The following is a 22,456-nucleotide window of genomic DNA, read 5'->3' as shown; positions in this document are numbered from 1 at the left end:
TTTTTTTGGGTTCTTTCCTTTTAGTTTCATAATATAAATTACCTCATAGTATTTTTTTTTTTTTTAATCTAGGAATATATGATTCCAACTCAAATTATGTCCAACATTACAGAGAAAAATACCTTAAACTAATAGCTAGTTGATAATTACGTCATAATCTAACAAACTCGATCAATTACAAATTTAACAAAGGTGTGGCATGTCATACATAATTATCTACAACTAAAGCTAAAAAATTATAAATTAAGGCCAAATTTCAAATTACATAAAAATAAACACATAAAAAACAAATAGAGAATCTGTTTCCTACTTAATTTCCATCCCATTTCGTACGTGTGTGAAACTAGTTTTGTGTTACTAACCCAAAGGGTAGCTTTGTCCTTTGATATTCAAGTGCTATTGAACATACAACATGTGATCTACCTGCACTAGAAATCAATGCAACAGTGCAAAAGGTGACCACACCACCAATGTAATGGTATCATTCTTGCTAACTTCATACTCATGTACATATGCACACCCTTTTTCTTGCTTCTTAATTCTCTTACTCTCTTTATAAGCTGGATGGGATAAATCGATCATGGGATCATTTTCATTCTTCTTAAAGTTTATAGCATGCAGCTGCTCCACCTCTTAAGGGCATAAATAGCAATTGTTTTACTTTAAGTGTTAGGATCCCAAATTGGCAGATCATCATTCTCTAGGATCCCAAATTGGCAGATATCATCCTTCATGAGTGCAAAATGAGATATATGATCTTTATACATATATCTCATTTTGCACTCATATATGCAGTTTATTTCCATTTGTATATATTCTCTTTCTCTCTCTCTCTTCAGTACTAAATCCGAACTCTTTTCACATTAATTTCTTAGACCAACCGCATTTATTGTTTTCATGCCTTGATTCACTTCTGCCCTAAATAACATGTGATGCACATAAAGGCATTGACAACTGATCAAACACAAAGCAATAATTTCGATTCTAATTAATTCCAATTTCCAACTAGTTAATTAAGGTTTATTCATTGGCACGACCGCAATAACCCATTTCCACCCCTTAATTGTGAAAAGGAAAGAAAACTATGTTTTGAAATTTGTGTCCCTCAACAAGGATGAAGGATGAAGGAGCTAAATATCAAATATCAATAGATAGAGGTTGACAGTTTGTTGGGATATCAAAATAGAAAATTATTGTACGTGACTGTAATTATGTGGTGTTACCAATATATTAGATTATAATTATGTGACTGTAATTATGTGACTGTAATTATATGACTGTAATTGCAGAGCAATATTGCTCACCAGCTTACTAGCTTTAACCTAGGTGCATCATTATCATGATCACTTTATTCAGATTGTGTCATATAAGATACAAATTAACCATCATGGAAAGCTAATTTTTCCTTATAATAAATACAATTAACTACGTGATCAAATAATAATGATCGATGAGAGAGAAAAATAATTATCAAAAAAAGAAGAAAAAGTACGGTTTGTTCTGTCAGTTTTATCATTCAATCACTAAAGCCTTTCAATAATCATTATTAGTTAACCCCAGTGTCATACCACAGAGTTGACATTTCATTAAAATTATGATGATAAACTAGTGTGTTTCTAGTTTGAAGCCTCAACTTTAGTTGTCCATATATTCTATATATATCTGCACTTGAGAATACCTAATTCGTTGTCTGCATATAATGCTATCTTTGTTGTTGTTGTTGTTGTAGGTTGCTTTCAGCAACAACATGTAGGGCTGTGGGTAATCATCCCCTTCTCTTCTTTTTCTTTTCCTTTTCTCTTTGGGGACTTGGGGGGGATCAGAGGCGTGACATAACTAATTGGTAAGCATTGCCATACATTGCTAAGCATTTGAAAAGTTGAGTAATAGTACTGTGTTTCCCAAGCTTTCTTTTTCATGGGCAAATAAGTAATTTCAAATCTTAAGGGCCCTTATCGTAGAATCAAGCTATTTAAACTGCATTTGCTAGCTAGCCATTGGGAACATTCCCAGCACTTTTATAATTTTTGTCTGGACTTAGACACAAAGGCCACATATACATCAGGGACCAAATTAAAGGTCTCCTCGAGGAGGTAAGGCATAAGATTCAAAGCAAATATTTAAGATCGAAACTGAGAGAAAAGACTAGCTACCTTTTCCTTTTAAACGTACAGTCCGTTAGTATATCTCCAGCTATATCCATCTCCTTAATTCCTAATTCCCAAAACCCCACCACTACCTTCTAATGTATGATTCAGAATGTGATAAGGGGGAAGAATAAAAAGAAAGATAAAGCAAATTGCATTGAATTCCACGCATTTCTAACTTTTTATTTTGTTTTTTATCGATATATATTCCTTACATTCATGTTTTGGCTTATTTTTTAGGGTAAATTACGTGTACCCTTCAAGTTTGGCCTTCCAGTGCTTTATGAACTATGATATTATTTCAATGCGGGACTTCCAATAAATATCGTCCAATTTTCTGTTAAAATTGAATATGTAAAATGCACGTACGTAACTCTTTAAGTATAGAGCACTTTCGTCAATCCTCTCTCTTTTTAATAGCATAATGCATATATATATATATATATGCTATTAAAATTTCCCTTTATCATACTCATTTTCTAATAATTCAATTATGCTTAACAAATTGCGGTCAAGACCAAATACATAATACATGCACATATAATATGTTGTTGAATGACCCATGCATATTCTTAATTTCAACTTGAGAAAACTTTTGTCTTTTCCCTTAACTGTCATTTTTGCAGCCTTGCCTGACGTAATATATGATCATACAAATTGTTTAATATATTAGTGAACAACTCCTTGTAACAACACGTACATATGATTCATGCAACCTATATCCAGAAATCAATTATTTTTCTTGTCATCCAAAACAATATTAACCAACAAAAAAATCCGTGCATGCATGGTTGTTGTTTTCTGCAATAAGACTCCCTTGATTGCTTCCAATAATCAAGGCTAGTTTCAGCTCGAGGTCATGGTGGTTTTGGTCACGGTGGCATTTTCTCAAGTTGTGGTCGACTTGTAATTCAGCTCGTTGTTCTAGTAGCATTCCTATCGTTGGTGCAGGTTATGGTAGTCAACTTCTTCTGGCAACAATACAACGTGTTGCCAAAATTTGGTGTTCTTCGCCACACAATAGTAAATTGTTTTCGCTTGAAGGATGCTTTCGAAGGTCGTGCTTCTCCTGCCCAATTGAGTTTACTAGCAGTTCTTGCTTCTTCCAACTCTAGAGAGAAAGCAGACACATGGTATTGTTTCGACACAAAAAATTTGCTCGTCCACGTGGAGGGCCCAGCATCTAGTCAAAACATGTCTCGCCGTGTCTGAGGCGAGGTTTCCGACCTTTGGCGTGGATGCAGGTGTGCCACTAATTGGCTTGGAATAGCCAATTAGAAAAAGATAATATTCAATGCGAAAAATAAAAATGAAATTAAATATGCCAAATTAAAGATTTAATTTCTAACAACGATTGTGTGATAGGAAAGGAACGAGAAAAACCTATCTAGGTTCTTTTCTTGCCTAGATCGAATAGGACTTTGAAAATGAACAAAAAAAATGTAAATAAAAGAGCAACATGAATTTAAAAGGGAGCTTAATGGAATATAAGGAAATTGCATAAGCGTAAGGAAATACAATTAAAAGGGCCTTGAAAGGTTATGCAAATAAAATAAAGAGAACTTTGAGAAATAAAAGCCACTGGGTTGATTTGGGAACAAAAAGGTTGCTGGGAGATTCATATTGTTGTGAGTTTTTTTGGATTGTGTGTTGGAGAGGGGGGGGGGGTTTCTTGAAAATTGTCTGTAGCTCTCTTTTTATAATAAGTCATTTACTTTGTCCCTAAGTTTTGTAGCCACGTGTGTGACTTAGAATAACTTGCTTTTGAAGTAGGTAGACAGCTGTAGAGGAACTACTTGAGTGGTGCAACAATATTCAAGGGCAACAATAAAGACAAGGCATGCTATATATATTGATTCATCTAACAACCTATAAAGTATAAACATTATCTCTAGAAGTATAAGCTTGAAAAGAGCATTAATGAAGTTTTCCCCAAAACATACAAACTAAGGCATGTTACAAATACAAGTGAATCAACAAGTGGAAATCATAGCATTCAATCATAAACAACCTAACAACTCATTAATGCAAGTATATAGAAGTTTAAAGATGCATTAATGAATAAGAAATGGGTGAGAGAGGAGAAGAAAATCCTTGTAAAGAAAGGCTCTCGATCTCATTTCTTGATTTCCCAAAATCTGACTTTTTAAATAGAAAATTAAGGAGTATTTTTGGTCCAATGTCGATTGATCAGTAAGGGAGGCTAATCGATCAAGGCTTTAAGTTTTTGTTTTCCAACGCTGCTTGTCAACAATGAGGACAATACCAATACATGCATGCGTGACTTTATCATACCGGAAATTCGGAATTATAACAACACTAAAATACTGGAATACACGCTCAAACATGAAGGAGCCGCTTGAGCTCCATTTTGACCGCTCCAGCACCACCCTCAACTTGGAATCATCATACGTTTCTTAATTACACTTTTTATGTGTCAAAAGGTTGGATTAGCAAAACAACAATGTCAATACCTTTAGGGATTTGGACTTCTGTCTTTACCTTGGCTATTACTTTCTAATCTAAGTCGTCCATCAAAATTCAATGGTTTTCCTATTTTATTTAAGGTTTAATAATAAAAAGGAAGGTGAGGATGTAGATCCCAGCTCAAGTGCATCTTTTGGCCGGTTTTAGTGAAGGTTATACCTTCTTTCTACTTTTGCAAGAGAGTATACGTTATATATAGTTATACCTATGCCATGCATGAACAAATTGAAATAATTCATAGAGTTTTGCTAAGCTACAGTACAAATAAATCATGGGATATAATAATAATAATAAGGCATTTGGTTGGTTACTAGCTTGTTAAAATATACTTGGATATAGAACGATGATTGGTATTGTAGAAAAGAAAGTAAACTAATTAAGAGGATATATTTTCATTTGCGTGATCCGAGAGAGAGAGAGAGAGAGAGAGAGAGAGAGAGAGAGAGAGAGAGAGAGAGAGAGAGAGATGTACGCATGGTAAATGGTTAAGCACTTAAGCCCCGCATGAGCAGAAAACAAAGCTTTTGTCTCTCCGCTGGACTCTGAATTTCACTCTGTACGTTAGCTAGCTTTATTGAAAGACCTTTGCGCACTTGTTTAATTGGTGGGACCCACTCTTGCATTCCCATCATCACCATATATATTCCCTCCCATACATCGATCTTAATGATTTTTTAGTTTAATTTTTGGCTTCTGCTGAAGCTTGACTAAGTAACAGGAAAGACTATTTTTCCATACGAATATGTATATATTATAAGTAATGTGTCTATTTATATTATTATTTTGTGATTTAACATATGATGAGAAAGATAGACACAATAAATATATATAGAGTTTTACTATCGCCAAAATCTTAGTTTGGAATATTGAGTTACTTCACCAATTAGCCTGCTCTGCTTCCTGCATGTGCATGGAATTGTCCATCAACTTCGATTCCATAATTGCTTCTCTTCTCATCATATATACTACACGCCATACACCATAATGACTATATTTATAATGGTCCTCTATATGGTCCAATGGGCCACAACTACAAGCCCACGGATTTCCTTGTTAACCAATAATATTCATATAAAATAGATATATCCCCATGTGTACCTTGTCAGCCATGGCAGTTTGCTGTAGGCAGAGGCAGAACCTCTTTATCTCTCTCCTCCTGAATCATGATGATGGCTGCATACATAATAATTCAAAAAATTACGCGCCAAATATCACTTCGAAGTTTGCAACCAATCATAAAAAAGAGCAGCATTACCACCATGAGCAATTGAGCATGGGATGATATCTGTGCTGTCATTTATTCTTTCTTTTTTTATTAATTGCGTATGACTTAATTATGAGGTTTTTTTTTTGGGCAAGACTTAATTATGAGGTAGGTGGTGTGTAAGTAATGGCCATGGGGAACGTCTATGAGAAAAATTAAAGAAAAAAATAGAAGTGGCGTGTAAGAAAACATGTAGTAATGAATTAAAGTCAAATCTACAAACATTCACCAAGTTTTTCATGTTTTTGATTCGATGGTTTTTTCCACTCAAGGTGAAAGAGTCTGACCCATTTGATGTCATCCACAGGCCTCACACTGTACTTCACTGCATAGCACACGGCAACACCTGATGCCCTTGTAAGGCTTGTATGTATGCATGGTACTCGTTGTTCCATCAGTATTGAAAGTGAACAAATTATATAGTACCAATTCCTATGTCCTCGTATCAACTCTTTGTTAGTTGGATCAACGAGTTAATAGTGAGGTTTAAATTTGTGAATCACCGCCGAATCTCTTCATATGCCATACGAAATTCTACCGGAAAATTCATTAAAAATTATCGAACATTTATTTTTATAATTGTAAATTAACCGTCAACTTTATTAATTATGAGAAGAGAGTTCGCACATGTTGATCTGACGTAATAGAGATTAATCTCACATCCAAAAAGTGAAGCCTTGAATACTGATATATAAGATCTTCGGTCTTTCCACCTATCGTCAAATATTTTTGAATTGGATACTTTAATTTATGGGTAAACAATCACCTAAGCCAAGAGGTTAGGATGTTGGGATACGTTTGTCCTACGAGTTGGACTTAAAGAGGCTTTTTCAGCTTAATCACCCTATTCCACAAACCTCATTCAATTATGAGAACCACGTGCTCACCACATTCCTTTTTTTCCTTTTCCTTTTGTTACATTGGGAGGAACTGAATCCTTAAAACATCTTAGTCCTAACACATTTTTCAAACTTGGGACTAACCCCAACGGAACACAATTATTTCTAATCACAAAGCAATGTTTCAATTTCTTCTTGTTGATAACCTCATCAATTTTTCAACCAGCTTGGATGAGTCACGCTACTTATTGACTCGTATGCTTAGAATGCCAAAGGGGAAAACACCAATTAAACCCTCCAGGACGAAGAGGACAAAGAGAGGCCAACAACAATAGTGAGCATCAAATTTAATATAATCTTTTTATTTTGGCCAGGAAACTTATAACCTATTTCATCCGAGGTTGCTCACTCCATTCAAAGCACTAATTTACCATTCAGCAGGGGCACCATTTTGCTAAAATAATCCATTTTATATTTTCACTGTAATGCATTAAATAGCATATCAACCTTAATTATCGAATGAAACGTCAAACAAGAGTTGCATGACAACATACGAGCAGAATTATTCTAGACCATATTTGTGATAGTGGCAAACAAAATTCTCAGAAGATAAGATACCAGTTCAGATATTGATAACAGGTTCTCATCATTGTGAATCTAAAGTACAAGCTAAGGAACACAAATAAAAAAGCTAAAAAATAAAACAAGAAAATATCATCCTAACCTCCAACAAATGCACAGTGAAATGACCTGAATTAAGAGACTAGGTTCCCTAGCATAGTTTCTGAAATTATGTTTTTCAGAAAGCCACACATGCCTACATAGAGAAACAATAATCAAGAATTAACCAGCTATCAAGCCACACATACACATCATCGCCAAATAGAGAAGGGAAATATAACAAATCGCCTGCATTACCAGCAACCATCATCTCATGTATTCATGTATTAGGAAAATTAGACATATGATATGCATTCTGCACCTTATAACAGATCCAAATCCAATTAATTTATACCTACATCCAGAAAAGGAAGGCTCTTAACCCCAATATATTTCCTATACATGGCCAAGATTGGCTCGATATTTTCCTGATGCTGAAGACAGGCATTCCTTTGCCATATTTGTGTCAAAAAAGCATTTGAAAAGAAAGTTGCCATTACATTGTAGTAAAATTAGTGAACCCAATAACAAAGCTCTAACCTTTCAGGAACATATTTCTGAACTCATCATTGGATTTTGGTTTTTCATCACTCTGTTCCTCGGTTTTTGGTTTATTTGCACTCCAACCAAGTGCAAGGATATTCCTAGGAACTGCAAATGTGTTCTTCCCTTTAAGCTGCACATTGTCGCTTCCTCTCTTATGAGTAGACTGTGGTGCATGATGTGCTCTAGGTTGATTGGAGGCCTCACCAGATTCTTTGGACTCAGATCCCCTGGCTGCACCAGTTTGACCAGTATGCGCTGTCAGTTTGACTTCATAAGTGAGAAAAAATATTTGAACATAACAAGCAATACTAGTAACGGCAACACATCATGACCACAAGAAATTTCTCATCAGAGCAAAATTTTTGAAAATCAAATAGATTTTTAAAGCACCTACCATGCCTAACATTTAAGACTACTTGTGTATATTCAAATACATAATCAAGAGAGAATATAAGGAACAAGTCTTTTAAAGGTTTCGAAGACTGCATTTTCTATCATAAACATAAGCTACTCTGACTTCAAATAGCATTTTTATAGGACTTCTTTTCAAATAATATGAAAATTAAAACAATAAAACTGAATTTACAGTCAATACATTTAAAGTCTTTCTTATTCTCCTTCAGCTGAGGGCCTTTTGACTCAGTTAAGTTTAATACTTCAGTTTTTTGATGCTCTCTTGCATATTTCCCATTTATTGAGGTTTCATTCAGTTTTAATTAATGTTTTACTACTTATCCACAAAAAGAAAAAATTGAAAGCCACTTAGAAAGCAGCAAGCCTACACTCCATTCTGAATAAGGTTCTAATCAGAATAAAAAAGTAAATGAGCAAACAAATAATAGATAAAATCAACTCCTAAGCAACTTATTGAACCCAATGCAAAAATGAAAATTAGCTTAACTCTACAAATATCATACTGGAGACCCTTTTTTTTTTTGTGTAGTATGATATAGACCTGAAAATCCCTTCAGCCTGGATTGAGGATTTCAAAGATATGAACTATTGTGTACCCCATATGTGCAGCATGAACATCATACCCATCAAAATCATTCTCTACTATAATTATTTAAGACAAAAAAAGATGCTGATTTTTTCCCCAAATTGTGGACTTCCTTAATATCGGATTCAATTTTCAGACAAAAAAAAAAAATCATATTCAATTTCATTTGTTTACACAGTTAGACTATCTACAAAAAGCTTCTACAGTGTGATCTAGGACAGCATGAGTAGGTCCACAAAAGTCATTGATCAGATCATATCAATCAACGAATTCAGATATGAAAATGCCTAGATCATTATTCCATTCCAAAGCGATATGTAGTTTGTTCCTATATGTTTTTTCATTTTTAACAAGTCATTCTTAAAAGTTTTTAACTACCATATAGTACATAATATGCAAAATGTTTATAATGGAGATAATTAATATGTTAAGGGCACAAATAAATTGACACACAGGTAACCATGCAATACTGCAGACTCCTAATCACATGCACACTAAAACAGGGGTGACAACGGGTTGGGTAAAAGATCTGAATTAATTCCAAATCTAACCTCATTTATGTTTCAATATGATCCAATTATAGCTGTAATTGCAATTAGGTAAAATCAAATTGATTAAGATATGGACCCCTTACAAGTTTATTCTGAAAAGAATCATATATTGGTATAAATTTTATAATAATTCACTGCAACTCAACTAGATTTGAGAATTGATCCCAAAAGTCTGCTAAATTCACAACAAGCAAAATCTTAAGAATAACTAATTTACTATACTAATTAAGAAGGTAAAATAATATGTATAATAAAATTATGTACACGTTACAGGTACTATATTCCAGATGACTACTCGAACTCTGGATGTGATTTTAATAGATGCACCAATTTGAATTTGAATTTGCCTCCATCCCCACAAAATGCCATCCCTTGACTCCACACCAGCATGGTTGTATGCACACAAACACACAAGCATAAACATGCACAGAAAGGAATACAAAACAAACCCATTTGGCCTACCATGTTCTTTTTTTCCTTGCTTTGGATTTGATCGTGCAATGCTCAGCTTCTTCCCCATAAATTCTTGCCTATTTTTTTCTATAGCAGCAGTGAGGTGTGTATCATCTTCAAAATCCACATATGCTAGTCCCTTCACAAGTCAGTTGAGAGGAAAATATAAAATCAGAACCCTGTCCCCAAAAATAAATTGAAGCTCTTCATATAAAGAACATATACTTGAGTCTGTTTTTCACAATAATCAGGTAATGGTTAATTCTATGACCACTAATTTAAATAATGCTAAAGTTTTTTGAACAATGAAATTTACACTTTTATGACTCTAAACCATAAACCCATCCAAGCCAGTGTATCTACAAACCTTAGCCCCCCTCCTCACCTGCAAATCATTTAAAATCTTGAGATTAATCAATCCTAGCACACCATGTAAGACATGTAGACAGATTGCTTAACTATCCCCATGTCAACTATTCTTATGAGCTAAATCAAAGGATACTGAAAACTAAAAAGGTTTGCACTTAACAATAAAGAGAAGATGGTCACCATGCCTTTTCGACAGTAGCAAACTAACAATATACACGTGAACCAAGCTAGTGTCCTAGTGTCACCTTAACTTTTAAGTCCTTGTGTATGTGTCTAAGACTCATGTCAATACCACAAGTGCTAGATTACAAAATATCCAATACAACATCTTCAACCCAAAGCACTGGACAGAGGAGAAAGGAAAAATAATTCAACTGAAAAAAGAGAGAGAGAGAGAGAGAGAGAGACCCTTGACTTTCCGGTGAACTTGTCATGCAGTATTCTAATAGCAACAATTCCTCCAACATCACTGAAGAATTGACGAAGATGTTCATAATTTGCCTGCAAAATTTATTACCAACAGTGTTCTAAGATCACGCCTGAGCACTGAAAAGAAGGAAATAAGAGATGCCGGGGGTGTATACTTGCCTTAAAGTTAAGGTTTGATATAAAAGCAGTGCACTGGTCAGCATATACTTTTGTTTTCTCTGGAACAGGCTCTTTCATCTGTTGTTCATTTTCTGTATCTACTTTGTCACCCTTGGATTTGATATTTTCCATGTTATTGTGTTCAACTGTGTGCTGCACCTCAGAATCCTTCCCGTGCACTTTCTTTGGCTTTTGAGCTGCATCTTTGTGCCTCTTTGCTGGATACTGTTCATCAGTTATGTCTGAAGCTTGCTTTCTCTTGTCACGAGCATTCTTCTTGAAAGAATTATCCCTCTCTTCAGTCAATTTGGATTCTTGCTGTAACCTAAATAGTTGTAGCTCTTCCAGACGAGGAGAAACCTAAAAAAGGGAACAGATGTTAAGTATATTTATTCAGTTAACAACTATCTTTTCAACTGTTGGAAATGATAAGCCCTTAGTTTCTGTGGGCTATGGAATGAACACACAAGCTGATACAACAAGGTTGCATTAGAAGAAAAAAACTTTGTGCAGGTACCATAGTTCATCAACTTCTTTGAAGTATAGATCGAAAAAAGAATATTGAACTATCTAAGATGATCAAGGCAATATATCTATTCAGTTAACAACTATCTTTTCAACTGTTGGGAATGATAAGCCCTTTTTTTTTTCTGTGGGCTATGGCATGAACACACAAGCTGATACAACAAGGTTGCATCAGAAGAAAAAAGCTTTGTGCAGGTACCATAGTTCATCAACTTCTTTAAAGTATAGATTGAAAAAAGAACATTGAATTATCTAAGATGATCAAGGCAATGGCATATCCATACTCCTCAAATTGAGCCAAAGAGGATAATTGGAATCACTTACAATTCCTGGTAATGGTATAACTGGTGTTGATAGAGAAAACATCCATTCCATCATTTTACTATAATCAATAGTTTGTCAATCATTAGGTGATATATATTCACAAATGTTGCCTAAGCTGACAACAGCACACAAACCTTATGAACCACAACCCTCAGCATGGCTTTCATAGTACAGTTTTCTTTTGGCAAACTTTCTGACTTTATTCTATTGATAACTGTTCTCTAACCCAGAAATACAGGAAACATGGAGTAAAAAATTACCTTCACATCCACATATTGTAACATGAATTCATTTACAATTGATATCCAATTTTCCAGTGAAATGCATCATAACTATTATACCTTTAAAAAACAAAAGAAAAAAAGATGCTACTGAAATTCAGCATAAACATTCATTTTTTTTAATAGGTACATAAACATTCATTTGAAAGTGCAAAAGAGAAAATATGTACCTTTTGTACTGCATGGTCAAAATCATCCAACGAACCGAACTCCCTCTCAAAGCGTAACCAAGAGTAGCAAATGTCCTGAATTATTCTGTTTTTTAGGGAGGGAAGGCATCATCTAATCCAAATGTATTATGTAGACAGTGAACAAATCTCTATATAATTCTAAATAACAAATTGACATCAACAGCTAATAGAACCTTAAAAGTCAAATAGAACCTTAAAAGAACAGTACCTTTTTTATCATAAGCTAATAAGCAACAAACCAAGGTATTTAGATTTTGTAATGGAACTACTTGTAAATTATGAGTCATTGTGATAGAAATAGAAAGAATAAAAGAGAATTTTGGAGCTTCGTTTTCTCTCCTTACCCACTTTATTTTTATATCCTTGAGTGGAGAAATTTGAAAAGAAAAAAAGATCTGTGACAAGTTCCAAAAATGTCCTCAACTAAAGATTTTTTCTCCATTTTTTTTTCTATCCATACAAACAAAAATCTTATCCCTTCACTACTTTATATTTAACTAAATTTTGGAAATTAATGTATAATCTAAATTTGATTGATGTAAGACAAAAGTAAGGGAAACAAAGAGGAGAGGTCCGGACTTTGGCTTCACTCCAAAAGGTTTATTGGAATTGCTACAAGAGAGATTATAACAGCTCTGGAATCACAGTAGCCTTCAGCATCACACCGAAGTTGTCTTGGACAAACTCCAAGTCAACTTACGCATCAAACGTGAGCAAAGAATCACTAGAACTTTCCTTTCTTTCACAAGGGGGAGATTGTTTACATTTTGATAAACCATAGGTTGAACAAATCTGGAAACTAATACCCATCTAATCCAATCTCATTGTACGCAATGAAACAACCAAAATCTTCTATTTGAATTATCTTCTCCATATTCAAACAGGATTTATGGAAAAGGGATAGAGTTTAGTGTGCTCAAAAGTCAAAACAGCTACAAGGCACCACAAATTAGAACCCTAAAACTATTAATCTGAGTAAAAGAAGTCATGCAAAAGGTTATTTTCAGAGAAGAAGAAAGAAAAAGATCTTACCTCTGAACCAGTCCCGGGAAATCTTTTAGTGTAACATCTCCTATATATGGACCGAGCTTCATTCACATGGCCCAATTCAATTTCCATTGTTATATAACCTTGCCAGGCTTCAAGCATTGAACCACTAACAGAACAAACAGATAATTAAGTATAACACAATAACAAAAGCAATAACGACAACAATAAGCATGCCAACATAACAATCCAAAATATACAAAATCCAGAATGGCCGAACCAGATCTTAAGGAAACTCTCCCAAACTCCACGAGCTGCAACTAAATCCTTTCCTATATTTAGCTCCAGACGGGCCCAATAAGCATGCAAACGTAGCAGATCGTCTGTGTTCTTTAGCTGTGGTGATAGGTAATCTGATGCACTCTGGAAGAATAAATTATTAGAATTTACACATATGTACAAACAATACTTTCTTTCTGTAAAATGCAAAAAGCCATAGAAGAATCATAACAGCATAAAGGTTGTATTGTTCTGAACCAAACCAAAAGCCTACTATATCATCCTGGGAAGGCAATGGTAGTTAATCCACACCTTAAGAACACCTGAAGGCCACATAGCAATAAATGACCAGAAGTGCGTTTTAAATCATTAAAGTCATCCACTTGAATCTTGACACATTATCAGCTTTATGAACACATATAGATTGAATATACCCAGGAAATATTTGTAGCCAGAAAACGGGACAACAAGTGATTTTGTCATGGAATCTAAATGCCAGAAAAAAATTTAAAGTATCAATAATTAGATCATTACAAGATCTTGTTCTTGTACTGAATCTAATTATTGATAATGGAGTTGTTTTCTTTTGTGGCATTCAATTCCATGACAAAATCAGTTGTCCTTTTTCTGGCTAAATATTTCCTAGGTATATTCAACCTATTTGAGCTCACAATACTAATAATGTGTCAAGTTTCAAGTGGACGACTTCAAATATTTGAAGTGCAACCTTCCAGGATGATATAGTAGGCTTTTGGTTGGTCCTGAACACATGCATATGATAAAAGCTGTTAGCCCTTTTTTTTTTTTTAATCAGAGTTGGTTAGTTTCTATTTATGAAACCCAAGGAACCCTAACCTTTTTGCTAATTATGTAGAATTGACTCATCTATCATTTACTCTTGGGTAGGGTTTGTTTCGCAGAATCAGATTCTAGGAGTCCCATACCCATTCCTTAGAATGAGGTTTTAAGAAGTCCATGGATTCCATCATTCCTAATCCAATGTTTGGAAATGATGGGAATGAAAATATGTTTATCAGGACACCAACGGAATTTATTTTTGGGAAGAATAATTATATGGGTATAGTTGTGATTATGATTTATTATAAAATTAAAACTAGGGAATGGAATGAGAAATCCACCTCTTCCTTTGGGATTCTTTTGGGAATGCAAAACCTCACTTGTGGGTTTTGGATACGCATGGGAAAGGTAAACCCAAACCAATTTGCACTAACCAAACATAGGAAAGGAACCCCACATCCATTCCCAAGTGCCAAAATTGTTAAACAAGCACCACTTTGAATCTCTGATTTTATTATCACATAGGAGAGGAGTTACAATACCATGAACAAACTTTTTTCCTTTACAATCACAGTTCCCTTCAAATTTACCACAGAGAGGCAACTTAACATGGATTCACCAGTCTCCTCATCAATAAAAGAAAAATATAAACCATTTGATACTTGTAAATCCTTTCAAGAAAAAAAATATCATTTATAGATCTTCCCCTTGGCAGTTACAAGGACAAGAAATGCAGAGCCAAAGCGTCCACTATCAAGATGCACTACTTAATCTAAAGTTCATTTTTCCACATATATTTTAAGTGAAGAATATTAAAGCTTCGCAAATAGTGAATGCCTTTGTCATCCAACATGACAGACACAACCAATGTGACCGCTCACCCATAGATAATGCGGTGGGAAAACAAGGATAGAAGTAGAGCTATATTGAAAAATTCCCACCAAAAACATAAAATTAGAAACAAAGGATCTCCATCAATTTGATGGAAAATGAAAAATAAAACCAAAATAATCAAGTTTTGTAAATTAATATATATACATATATATGTATATATGTGCCACACCTATACACAAGGGTTTAAATATTTAAACAAAACATATGCCTCATGTTGATAAAATAAAGGCCAAAGTGCACTTTTGGTCCCTGTACTTTAACGAAAATTTCACTTTGGTCCCGTTCTTTCAATTTTGGAAATTTTAGTCCCGTACTTTCTTTACGTTTGCAATTGGGTTCAAATCGTTAATTAGGATTAAATTGTTGGCGGAAATATGACATAGCAGGGATATTTTGGACATTTTAGATAACCTATGTGTGAAACTCATTTAACCGAGTGAAGTTGCCCAATCACATTTGGACACATGTCTTTGTTCTTTCTTAATTATTTAAGTTTTTGTTTTTTTTTCTTTCTTAATTATCTTTTTTTTTATTATATTTTATTTAACTTTTTAAATTGTTCTTTTTAGACCGTATTAATTATGAAATGTCTAAAATATTCATTCATATGCACTTTCACGTCATATTTTCGTCTAAAAAATAAACAAAGTTAACAGTTTGGACCTAATTGCAAACGTAATGAAAGTACAGGACTGAAATTAACAAAATTGAAAGAACGGAGACCAAACATGTACTTTGGCCTAAAATAAACGAATAAAGTCTACATTGTAACAAGAGGCTCGAGTTCAAAAGCATGAATTGTCTTAAAATTTATTATTAAGATAAGTACACACAACAATCCATCCTAAAAGAAATATATCAAGTTCAAATGATCATCTTTTTAAGTTTAGAACTTTTTTGACTTTGCTTGATTCAAATGTGATTACACATGTATTTGTACAAATATACAACACCTAACCTTTTTTTTTTCCTTTTTCGAATACGAATTTTCAAATTAAACGGTTACACCTGTACTTCAACCCTGACCCCACCCCCACCAAGTTCAAAAGACCAAGAGATACATGCCTATTTGCAAATTAGTAATCATGGAAATTTTACCTCCTAACTCATTTCCCTTATAATCGTAAAGCTTTTTTGGTCGAATTATAATCTTAAGTTCTTAATGCTGAAGAAAAAATATATCTGTTTACATAAGCAAAAGAAAATAACAAACCTGAAAGGTTTCCTTTATTAATGAATAATCCAAGACGTCTCCAACAGAGCATGAGATTCTTCGTCTTAAGCCATCTATGCGAGTAAGGAACAAATCCTGGTACTGAAACATAGAGGTCCAATGAACAAAGGTATTCAACACATATGGAGCATGTTTAGTTGCAAAGAGCAGACAGACAAATCAAATTTTTATTTATTTGTACCTCACCAAGGGTTGAAAAAGTGCATTGCAGGGACTTCTCAAAGACCTGAAAATGAGCAATAATTTAGAAGGTGGAGAACTCCACATTTCACAAGGGAATCAGAAGGTACTTTGGACACTACAATTCATAAAACATAATTGCTATTGGTTTTTCATTTTTTATTTTTGGTTTGGTAAAGGAATCCACTGGAGTCATAGTGCAGGCTGAGTCCTCAAAGGCAAACACATTGGTTGAGAATAAATGTGATGAGAAGTAAATTCTGTAATTAGCATTGCCTTTACAGTGAACTATTTACTCTACTATTTGATTCACTAATCCTTTTATAGTGGAATGTGTCAATAGACAAGACTGTTGTTCATCCCTCACTGTAATGAGCCCAAAATTGAAACCGTTGCCTTTCTTTACTAAAACGAAGTGACTGCAAGAAACTACAGATATATCAAAATCAGGGAAATTTTGGATAGAAAAGGCAATTAACATAAAGGCAACATTAAGAATACCTTTCTAAAGCTTTGAGGACAATCCCATCACACAAACTTTTCCAAGATTCAAATCTTTTCATTTGGTTGAACCTAAAAATATTCTATATCTAGAATCTTAGAGATATGAAAACGGCTGGTAGAGAACGCTACAAAGCCCAACCAAAAGGAACAAAAATACATAATAAAGATTTCGTTCAGGACAAACGCATGTTGACATATATAAGATTCAATTTGGCCTAGTCAGTTTACCTAGTTACAGCAAACAAGCAGTTGACACAGTTCTTTTCCTTGCTTGGGACAGTCTTTAATAAAACTAGCAGCTAAATACATGGCGTATGATTTTAAGAGACAAACACAACTTTGCATGTGAATGATGTATTTGTGTCTGAAGCAGCTTAACAACCAAATTAAAAACCAGTTTTCCAACAATAGTTATTAAAACTAAATTAAAATAATCAAACAGAAGTCCATTAAAGGAATGCCCCGTCAAAAAAGAATGACATTTAACACATACAGCGGCAATCTCTTCCTCAGAAGCATGACCACGCTCCAAGGCAAGCAAATATCGGACCCAAAGTTCTCCAACACAGGGGCAATTCTTTATGGCCCTGGAATAAACATTTCTTATAATACTGCCAACCTGAAGAGGAAAAATAAAAGAAGAAATTACTTGGAGAGGAAATGGTAGCCCTCAAAACAGAAAAGATTTAATGAGAAATAAAAAGGAAAAAACCTTCAATTTTTTGTCCAGATAGCGAGTATAATCAAGCCAGAGATAACTAGATATAGGAAAGTCAGTAATAGAACGTTCATACAACACTTGAACCCGGGCTGGATCCCCAGAAGACTGCTCAAATTTCAAGTAGTTCTGCATAACAGAAAAATTATTCTTTCCAGAAACTGAAATAGTGACATGTTACGCATGAGATAAGTAAAGAAACGTAAATGGAGGATCACAATGACAACCCTATACAAAAGGAAGAAAAGAGAGGGAAGAAAAGACCAGCAGTAAGTTCAAACAAGACAAGTGTACAAAAATATCAAAATTCAAAAGGTAAAATGGACAATAAAAAGGAAAAATAGAATGCAGTTTCTAACATGAATATTGCTTTGTTCCCAGATTCTAGGAAGCAATGGTTTTAAATGATACATACCATGAAATTTTGAAGCCTTTCTGAGTCAAGCATATCCTGCCCACAAATTTGTTCTTCAAAACGAACACGAGCATTATACATTTCCAACGCCTTTTGGTATGCTGAGGCAATATGGGATGGAATCCCATCCAGATCACTGGAGCCAGCATCAAGAAAGTTTCCTTGTTCCACCTCCCAAGCCTTGTAAGCCGAAAGTGTTGACTTCATATTAAGATGGGGAACTGACAACTGACGATGGAATATCATACGGATGCGCTGAATTTGCTTTTCTCTTGCCTGCTATGCAAGAAGCGTTTCTTGAATGTAGATCTCCAAAATTATTTAAACATGTAAAAGCAACTCTTTTCTTGTCAATGGCATAGAATTCTCCAACAGAAATTCATAACAACAATTCAATAATAAATAATAGAACAAGAACTAAGTATGACCTACAAACCTGTTTATCAGTCTCGTCAATAGTATGAAATATAGCTTGCTCAAATTCCCTGTAGGCTTCCCATAGTTTATAGCCTTCAGAAACATGCAAACCGGCTGCAGTAAGAGCACGTTCAAATAAATCTCTTGCCTTCAAAATACCAGCAGGTGAACAGTCCCTTACTGAGGGCTCCTTCTCTCGAACAAAATCTAAGTAGTCATGCCAAAGAGAGATGGACTGCATTTGAAGGTAATGTAGTTAAGTGTCAAGATTCCAATAAAGCAATTCTTTAATCATTAACAACAGAAAAACATGAGATCAGTAATCTGATGGTTCAATCTTCCATATATTGGAAAACATGCATACAGCACCAAAAATCCACATGAAACAATTTATCTTGTACCTTAAACCTTAAAAACACCCGATGTTGATTCTACCTCACTCAATGAATCAATTTATAGAATTGAAGTGTGATGCCTTTGCTACAAGAGTGGAGGTAATTATGTTCTCACAACCAGAAGAACATAACAACTTAAGTTCATTCAACTAAAGAGTGGGGGCAAAAAAAAAAAACCTCGATCACTTGGAACTGAACCACGTCAGTTTTGATATGTAAGCTTTTTTCAGAAAAATTAAGATGAGTTATGTTAAAGAAAAATAGCAACATTCCTAGTGTGGTATTTATGCTGAAATAATTGATGGCATCCAATTTCATTTCATAGTTAAGGCTTTTTTTTGTCTCATTTTCACCATAAACTGTCCATTAAATAACATAAACATAACTTAAATTGCATATTTTCTGGAATAAAGAAGCAGAACCAACCAGATAATCAAAGACTCCTCGCTCATAAAGCTTTTCAACTGCAGAAAAAACCTCAGATCTGCATATTGGAGAAAATAAAAGTGATCCTAAATAAATAAAAAATATATACAAAAAAATAAAAAAAGCAAGCAAAAGAGACACTACTTTCCCTTTTCTGCTTCTCATTGTTTTTTTTATTTTTTTTTTTCTAAACATGAACAGCATTAAAGCTAATAGAATTGTGTTGATAACGAGAAGAGCATACCCAGTGGAAAGAGAAGCTTCGTCCTTAGCCCAATCCTGCCACATAGAAGGGGATAACGGAAACAGCTCACTCATAGCTTCCCTTGCTCGCCTCAGCTTTTCAATGTCAGCCATTTTCCTAAGAATCTTTATGTACTATAGTAACAATAACAATTCAAAAATTGAGGTTTTTTTCTCGGCAACCAAATAGATGGCAATAATGGTATAAATAACAGTGGATAGCAAAAAACAAAGAGAGAGAGGATTCGCAAGTGTTACTTGAACATGAGCATCGTAATTGAAAGGATTGGCGAGGAGCTCGGCTTGTAGAGTTTGGAGTTGCAGGTTTTGCTGGGCTTGGTCCCCGTCCTCAGAGCCAGAGTCGGAGTCGGAGTCAGAGTCAGAAGAGTTAGGGTTTTGGTCAGCGAGGTCCTGCATAGGTTGGTCTCCATTGTTGGCTTCTTCGGAGGTAACGATCTTTGACTCAGGGTCTAGGGTTTCTTCTTCAATTTCCATCTATGATGTATGGATATTTCACTGAGACCAAATTGTCTGCTTCTTGTGGGGATGGCGGGATAGCCTTCCTGGAGTTTTTATCATAAACGGCATAATTATTTTCTCTCTCAATGCCGGGAAATAACGGTAAAATTGTCTATAAAAAAAATGGTAAAATTGTAATTTACATCCCTAAAATTGCTTACCAAGTTACCAACTAACTAAAAAAAACTTATTTGGATTTTTACCGTCTATAGTTTTAATTGATTTTTACAGTATGTTTGGATGAAGTAATTTTAATTTTCACATAAATTTATAAACGATGGAATTTAAATCTCCGTCATTTAAATTTCTATCAATTGTATTTTCTATTGTTTGAATATATGTATGTAGAATTTTGTAAATGACATGATTACAATTTTAATTAATCTTGCCCCACCAACTGCCCACCCACGCCACCAGCTTCCCCTCCCTCCGAGTCTCCGACCACACCCGTCACCTCCTCCCCTTCATTTCTCTCTCTTCCTTTCTCTTTTCTCTTCTCTTTATAACTTCTCATATCTTCTCTGCAGATTAAAGTTCCTTTACAAGATTAATTGCTTTCTCCAATTCCACGAGCCCAGCAACCAAAGACAAAAAAGGCATCTCCATTAATTGCATCTTCTTAGAATAAACTTGGAAATCAGGTTCCAAACACGGATCAGATTTATGGGGGTGCCAATGGTATACCAAACAAAGATTAGCCCAACATATTCCAATCACAATCTGTCAATCTAGAGGGAAGTGAGAGAGAGTTTAGAGAGAGAAAAAAAGAAAGGTGACGAGGTGACGAGGGTGGCTGGAAGGAGGGGAAAGAGGTGGCGTGGGTGGAGATGGGTGGGCAATGGGCTTTATGATTTTTGTTTTTCTATTCTTTTAATTTCTTAATTTATTTGTGGGAAAAAAAAGTTTGTAGATTTGGCAAGATTTAAGTCACAAATGATTATTTGAGGGCTAAGATCAAAAGTCAGGTATAGTCTGGTAAGAAGAAAATTGACAGAGGATCCAAGTCCGGATGGTGGTAATGGGGATGGTGCTGGTTGTGGTGGGTGGGTCTTTTTTCTTAAAATCTTAAATGTCTTGGAATTTGAAAATGACACCTATTTAGGTGGAATTTAAAGTCAGAATTTATGACTCTCAAATTCTATAATTTTTTCCGCGTAAAATTCTAAGATTTCTATGTTAATGAGGCCAAACAAAGGAATTGGAGATTTTCATTTCTCAAATTCTGACTTTTAATGAAATACTCAGTTAAATTTCTCTATCCAAACGCACTGTTATTTTATCACTCAAATGTTTATTTGTTTCACTTTACCATTTACAAATATTCTATGTCTCCTAGTAAATCATTTTATGCTCCCTTATAAACCTTTATGAATTGGTTGAAAAGTCCAAAATACTCATGACATGTCAACATTTTTTACGGCTTAGATGACGAAATTGATGGAAAAAAAATTTACCGAGATACAGACGAAGACGAGCCAGTGAACATAATGGAGGGCAAGCGCTTGGTTGCATCTACTAAGCGCTCGACCCTAGAAGATCTACTTGCTCATGATTCAGATGAATATCAAGTCCATGATAGTACACTTTTTCCTCCTTCAATAGATCCACTAATCCAATTTTCACTAGATGATTCATTATAGGTATTACCTAAATTCTAATATTCATGATTTAGTTAATTCATCTAATCTTGAACTTGAACCTAAATCTGAACCTAAACCATCTAAGTATTAGCTTCCACCTCGCTCTACCCATAGTCAGCCCCTATCACATATGAACCTGGTTCTAAAGCTAAAGTTAAGTATTCTATCAATAACATGTGTCATCCCACAAATTTTTTAAGTCATATGCATATTATGAACATCAATGATCCTATGTGTCTATTCCTAGTAAATTACAAGATGCTTTAACATATTCTAAATGGATCAAAGCTATGACAAAGGAAATGGAAGCACTGAAAAAGAATTCTACTTGGGAACTTGTTTCCTTGCCAAAAATGAAGAAGACCGTGGAGTGTAAATGAGTATTTGTAGTAAAGCATAAATCAAATAGATCTATAGAAAGGTTCAAAGCTCAATTGGGTGCAAAAATGATATACTTAGTTATACGGTATAGACTATCATGAAAGATTTGCTCCGATTTCCAAGCTTAATACTGTTAGAGTACTTTTCTCATTAGCAACTAACAAAGATTAGCCAGTACTCCAATTTGATTTCAAAAATGCT

At 34.5% G+C, this 22,456-nt stretch overlaps 1 protein-coding gene across 4 annotated transcripts; it reads right to left on the bottom strand.

The window, feature by feature from the left end:
• Window positions 1-7,700: 7,700 nt before the first annotated feature.
• Window positions 7,701-20,307, bottom strand: EMB140 (EMBRYO DEFECTIVE 140). Of its 4 annotated transcripts, none has more exons than XM_086250963.1 (16): window positions 19,974-20,307; window positions 19,717-19,850; window positions 19,473-19,530; window positions 18,671-18,886; window positions 18,235-18,513; window positions 17,814-17,948; window positions 17,595-17,720; window positions 16,599-16,643; window positions 16,397-16,498; window positions 13,493-13,635; window positions 13,258-13,381; window positions 12,205-12,279; window positions 10,905-11,264; window positions 10,725-10,817; window positions 9,957-10,086; window positions 7,701-8,198 (listed from the first exon to the last, which is right to left on the bottom strand). In XM_086250963.1, the coding sequence occupies exons 1-16, from the start codon at window positions 20,208-20,210 to the stop codon at window positions 7,933-7,935; spliced, it is 2,523 nt and encodes an 840-aa protein (XP_086107089.1). In that variant the 5' UTR covers window positions 20,211-20,307; the 3' UTR covers window positions 7,701-7,932. The 4 variants fall into 4 exon arrangements, with proteins under 4 accessions (XP_086107089.1, XP_086107091.1, XP_086107090.1 ...); XM_086250965.1 differs by having other exon boundaries at window positions 7,701-8,174; XM_086250964.1 differs by having other exon boundaries at window positions 18,235-18,510.
• Between the last annotated feature and the right edge of the window lie 2,149 nt (window positions 20,308-22,456).

The sequence above is a fragment of the Dryas octopetala genome, chromosome 7, assembly GCF_963921425.1.
Source record: "Dryas octopetala chromosome 7, drDryOcto1.1, whole genome shotgun sequence".
Lineage (NCBI taxonomy): Eukaryota > Viridiplantae > Streptophyta > Magnoliopsida > Rosales > Rosaceae > Dryas > Dryas octopetala.
Note: the sequence above shows the minus strand (reverse complement) of the source record. Positions and strands in the feature narration are given on the sequence as shown.